This window comes from Wolffia australiana, chromosome 1 (assembly GCF_029677425.1).
Source record: "Wolffia australiana isolate 7733 chromosome 1, ASM2967742v1".
In the NCBI taxonomy this organism is placed as follows: domain Eukaryota; kingdom Viridiplantae; phylum Streptophyta; class Magnoliopsida; order Alismatales; family Araceae; genus Wolffia; species Wolffia australiana.
Genome location: NC_135835.1, coordinates 5,700,218 through 5,705,678, shown reverse-complemented (window position 1 = coordinate 5,705,678; position 5,461 = coordinate 5,700,218). Strand labels below are relative to the sequence as shown.

The 5,461-nt window shown below is 44.3% G+C and overlaps 1 protein-coding gene across 1 annotated transcript; it reads left to right on the top strand.

The window, feature by feature from the left end:
* Positions 1–751: 751 nt before the first annotated feature.
* LOC144703273 (protein NSP-INTERACTING KINASE 1-like) lies at positions 752–5,136 on the top strand. The gene is made up of 10 exons (XM_078575409.1): positions 752–1,214; positions 1,294–1,426; positions 1,504–1,575; positions 1,663–1,806; positions 1,886–1,957; positions 2,039–2,098; positions 2,464–2,552; positions 2,721–2,879; positions 3,350–3,697; positions 4,315–5,136. The coding sequence occupies exons 1-10, from the start codon at positions 1,124–1,126 to the stop codon at positions 5,016–5,018; spliced, it is 1,872 nt and encodes a 623-aa protein (XP_078431535.1). The 5' UTR covers positions 752–1,123; the 3' UTR covers positions 5,019–5,136.
* The last annotated feature ends 325 nt before the right edge of the window (positions 5,137–5,461 follow it).

Genomic DNA, 5,461 nt, shown 5'->3' with positions numbered 1-5,461 from the left:
TACTTGAGGTTAAAAACTTTTGGGTTAACATTTCCAGTGTAATATCCACGAAAGTTAATTTTTTTTTTCAGTACTGGGTGAACTGAGCACCGTAAAATAGTTTTTGGCTTGTATGTTTTGCCTGTTATTCAACCGAGAGAGTCAAAATTCAATGTTTCCTCTCTGTAGCTGCCAATAAAATACAAAGCTCATCTTCAATCGTAAGAAAATACAAGAAACCATAACCTATTATCACTAATGAGATACTCTTAGTAGTAGAGGGTATAAGAGAGGCTAACCTAGTATCATCAATGATTATTTAATAATCTCTCTTCATTTAGCATCATCAGTTCCTCGTTCTTACTGTGTTCTAGAGAGGTCCCTATCTCCATCTCTGCCACCATTGGAAGGATAATATTGTTTTTTAGCTTACCATTTATTGAGTATTCCAAACTTTTAGGCGTCAACTTAAAGATAACAGGACAGAAATTAATGATACCCTTTAAGCTTGCCAAAGAATATTACTAATATCACATTAAAAACCTGCAAATGAGAGATTTTGCAATGGGTTATTCTTAAACCCATCAAAATTAGATTAACTACTAGATAACTCCTTCGATAATCTTTCTAAACTTGCATGTTTATTTAAGAACATAAAAAGATCACGGATAAGTTGAACCCACCACCCTTTCTCTCTCTTGTTCTAGCTGGCTGGCTTTCTCTCTCATATCCCCTTTCGTTCTCTTCCTGGCAAGAACGTTTTTTTATTCTTTCTTCCCACCCCCACCCACTTTCCAACAGAATCTCATCCTCCATCCCTTTGCCCGCCGTTGCATCACATCAGAGTAGCAAATCATTCAACCTCGCTCGGCTTCTCTTTCTCTCTCTAACCCTCTTCATGGGTCAGTGCTGTCTTTCCATCTGTTCCGCTTAACGGCGGCGAGAAGCAAGCAGGAAGAACAAGACATGATACTAAATCGGCAGATGCGTGTTCTAAGCGTGTTCTAAGCAATCTTTTGATGGGCAGTACACTGATTGACGTGATTGAGGTGGGTCTTCGTTCTCTGCCTACTCATACGCTCAGAAAGGGTGCTTTTGAATCTAAAAGCTGCGGACTTGGAAGCTTCTCTCCGAGTTGGGGAAGATGAAGAGATGCGGATTTGGTTTTCTGGTTCTTTTCTCCTGTTTGGCGACCGTGGTTTCTCTGCTTTCTCCTCTGGGTGTGAACTACGAAGGTTCTGTTCTTTGATTTCATCCATCTTTCTTTGGTTTGATTTGGGTTTTGATTAGTGTTTTTGGGTTTTGATTGTGCAGTTTTAGCTCTCATCGGGATTAGGGAATCGCTGGAGGATCCGCATGGAGTTTTGGATAATTGGGATAGCAACTCCGTCGATCCGTGTAGCTGGACGATAGTCACTTGCTCGCCGGACAATCTCGTTATTGGACTGTAATTGCTCGCCATCTTTGTTCTGGCATTTTCTTCTGTTATTGAATCATGTTCTTCGTTTTTCTCTGTTTCTTCAGTGGTACTCCGAGCCAGAATCTCTCTGGCACGCTCTCTCCCAGCATAGGAAATCTCACTAATCTGCAGTCCGTGTAAGATCTTGTTCAATCTTCTTCTTTTTCATTTTCTGCATTTAATCTTATTAAATCTTCTTCCAAATTGTCTTAATCTTATTGCAGGCTTCTACAGAATAATAACATATCTGGGAAATTACCGCCGGAAATTGGGAAGCTTGCCCATCTTCGAACTCTTGACCTCTCCAACAATTTTCTTACTGGAGAGATTCCCTCTTCCCTAGGAGATTTGAAGCAGCTTGAATATCTGTATGCGATATTATTTAGGCGGATAATCTTTCATTGCTTTTATCTGTGCACTGATTTAATCTTTTTTATTGTTCCGCAGGAGACTTAACAACAACAGTCTTTCAGGAAAGCTTCCTCAATCTCTAGCGAATATCTCGAAACTCACTTTTCTGTAATCTCTCTCCCTTGGTAATATCAAGTCCACATTTTCATCTGTGATTGTATTAATCTGTTGTACTTTCCTCGATTGAAGGGATTTGTCTTACAACAATTTGACTGGGCCAGTGCCATCTTTCTCCGCCGTGACGTTCAGGTGATTGTATTATCTTGTTTTGTAATTGATGCTTTCATTGCTATAATTTTTATTTTCAACTCTTTGGGGGCAGTTCTTCTAGCTTTCATGACATCATTAGTATCGAATTTTTCCTTTATTTCAACTCAAACTACTATCATGACTTCATTAGTATCATGTATTTTAATTGATGCTTTCATTGCTATAATTTTTAATTTCAACTATTTTTGGGGCAGTTCGTCAAGCTTTCATGACTTCATTAGTATCGAATTGTTCCGTTATTTCTACTTAAAATACTATCATTAGATAGTGATTATTTCTGATTTTTTTCCTCTCTTAACTCATCATGCAGTGCCATTATCATTAAAATTTGTTTTGTTTAACAGTATCGTCGGCAATTCTTTGATCTGTTCGAACACGACTGAGAGAGGATGTGTCGGCGCCGTTCCTGCTCCCTTCAGCTCCAGCTTACAGAGTAAATTCTTCGTCCCTTAATTTTTTAAAATTATATAACATCTGTTGATACAGTCTAAACAACCATAACTAGTGAATGAAAAGAAGTCCTTAATTATTCCTCACTTTACTTGTTCATTGATGCTTATCTTGAAATGTAAACTGGATTATATTTGTTTTGAACTGTTAGACTTTACAAACCCGGTCAGCAACCAGGAGAGCAGAACTGGGAGATTTGCAATCGCTTTGGGCTTGAGCCTTGGCGGTGCTGCCCTTCTGATTCTGATCATCGCCCTGATCCTGGTTCAATGGCAACGCAGCAAACAGCCTGATTTCTTCGACATGAATGGTGAGTAAACATTGTCAATTCTATGATCATATCAACTCCGTTTCATGCCCTGATCCTCATTCGTCTTGAATTTCAGTTTCGCAATGTGTCATCACCTTTTCCATTCTTGGATAATTTTTTGTGGGGAGCCAAATTTTAGTAACATTAATTTTAACATTTCTACATCTAGATACTGAGTGAAAATTTCATGATTTTATTACGTATTCAATCTTTTTGATGATTCAGATTCGACTCATTAGATGTCAAAGAGGTCTCTCAATTTCCTTTTCTTTCTGGGGATATGATCTGATTAAAGAAACAGTAGAACCCGTTTCCTGACAATGTAACATGTATCTGATTCATTGAACGTGATAAACTTGGGAGATTAATACCATTTGCAGGAAGCCAATTTGCAGGGTTTTTGGCACTTACACCGTTCAATCTCTCTCTCTCTCTCTTGAAACGTTCTAACAACGTTGTCTCTGTTTCAGAGGAGCAAAATTTGGGAGAAGAAGCATGTCTGGGGAATCTGAGGAGATTCTCACTGAGAGAATTGCTGGCGGCAACGGACAACTTCAGTGACAAGAACATTGTCGGGAAGGGAGGATTTGGCATTGTATACAGAGGGGTGTTACGGGACGGGGCGGTGGTGGCGGTGAAGCGGCTTAGAGATGGCGATGCTGCCGGTGGGGAATTGCAGTTTCAGACAGAGGTGGAGATGATCAGCTTGGCAGTGCACCGCAACGTGCTCCGCCTCTATGGTTACTGCGCCGCCGCCGCCGAGCGGATCCTCGTCTATCCCTTCATGCCTAATGGAAGCCTCGCTAATCGCCTCAAAGGTATCTGCTCTCATCTTCTTACTTGTCTGTTTCTTGATTGGGTGTTGCTTCTAACTCTTTGCTGTACATAATTTTTCTGTTCCTCTTGTTTGTTTTCTCCGGTTCTCTCTTCATCCATCTTTCTACCTTCCTTAAGTTCTCTAGATCATTTCCAGCTTTTGTGTCATTGTCCTCTTTCCATCCATCTTTCTCAATAGATCTCTGTATTCATCTTTCTCTACATTCATCTCTCTTCCCGTTCATCCCCCTAACATGGGTAAATACGTCTCCATCTCTCTCTCTCGGTCTCCACATCATCCTTTTTTCTCCATCAATCTCTCTTTCCTTCCAATTAGTGGAGTCGATGAATAGAGTGAGTTAGAGATAGAGTCTCTCCATTTCTCCATCAATATCCTCCCCTCCAGCCATCCTCTACCCTCCACATTAACAACGAGAGAAAGAGAAGTATAATACAAGTAATTTTGCGTAAGTTAGAAAGAGAAGTCTGTACATTTCTCCATCAATATCTTCCTCTCTAGTCACATCCTCTACCCGCCACATGGACAATTAGAAACTTAGAGAGAGAAAGAGTGCTTCTACTTGCTAACTGGTGTGAAACTGTCGTGGGGTGTTGGCAGGGAAGCCGCCTCTGGAGTGGGCGGCGAGGAAACGGATAGCGGTGGGAGCGGCACGCGGCCTAGCATACTTGCATGAGCAATGCGACCCCAAGATCATCCACAGAGACGTGAAGGCAGCCAACATACTGCTTGACGCTGCCATGGAGGCGGTCGTCGGCGATCTGGGCCTCGCCAAGCTACTTGACCACGCCGCGCCGCACGTCTCCACCGCAGTCCGTGGCACGGCTGGCCACATTCCCCCTGAGTACCTCTCCACCGGCCACTCCTCCGACAAGACCGACGTCTACGCCTTCGGCATCCTCCTCCTTGAGCTCGTCTCCGCAGTGCCCGCCCTTGACTTCTTCAAGTCTCACAACAAGGGCGGCGCCATAGCCGACTGGGCGGCCAAGCTCCGGGCGCAGGCCCGCCTCGGCGAGCTCGTCGACCCGGCGCTGACCGCATGGGATGCAGCCGAGGTTGACGGGCTGGTGCGGGTGGCGCTGGTCTGCGCACAGCCCGAGCCGGCGAAGCGGCCCCGGATGGCGGAGGTGGTGCGGATGCTGGAGGGGGAGGTCGTGCCGGGGGAGGGAATTGCGGCTCAGCGGTGGGAGGCGGCGGGCTCGGCTCGAGCGGCGCACGAGTTATCCTCCTCTGACCGCTTCTCGGACCTCACCGATGACTCTCTCCAGCTCGTCCAGCCAATAGAGCTGTCTGGCCCAAGGTGACAGAAGCCTCATAGCACACATAGCATGATACTACTCTCTTCATTTTGTACACATAGCATTATCTTTTCCTTTGTCTTCACGAGCAGGAGATGAAAGGTGGGTTGAATTTTGTGGGTGCTGTCTTTTGCTGTGACTGTGGTGGGTTCTCAAAGTTTAGGATAGGGGGTGGGCCGGTGGACTGTTTAAGTTTGATTCTTGTGCGACAGGAGAGAGGTCAGGGGCCCTGGCTTTCTTTTTATGTGCATTCTTTTTCCTGCATTGTGCTTTTCCTATGCTTGGGAGATAAAGAAAGCTGTAGAAAAACGTGGGCCAGAGCCCACGTTTCTCGTGCTACAGAACGAGAGGTAAGGGAGGGAGAGAGAAAGAGAGGGAGACAGCGAGTCAGAGGGTGCGACTCAAAGAGAGAGAGAGAGAGAGAGAGAGAGAGAGAGAGAGAGAGAGAG

Excerpts from the sequence above, each read along its gene's own strand:
- LOC144703273 (XM_078575409.1), top strand. The coding sequence starts at position 1,124 with ATGAAGAGATGCGGATTTGGTTTTCTGGTTCTTTTCTCCTGTTTGGCG. Across the intron at positions 1,576-1,662 it reads CTCACTAATCTGCAGTCCGT|GCTTCTACAGAATAATAACA; the intron begins GTAAGATCTTGT and ends ATCTTATTGCAG. Across the intron at positions 3,698-4,314 it reads CCTCGCTAATCGCCTCAAAG|GGAAGCCGCCTCTGGAGTGG; the intron begins GTATCTGCTCTC and ends GGGTGTTGGCAG.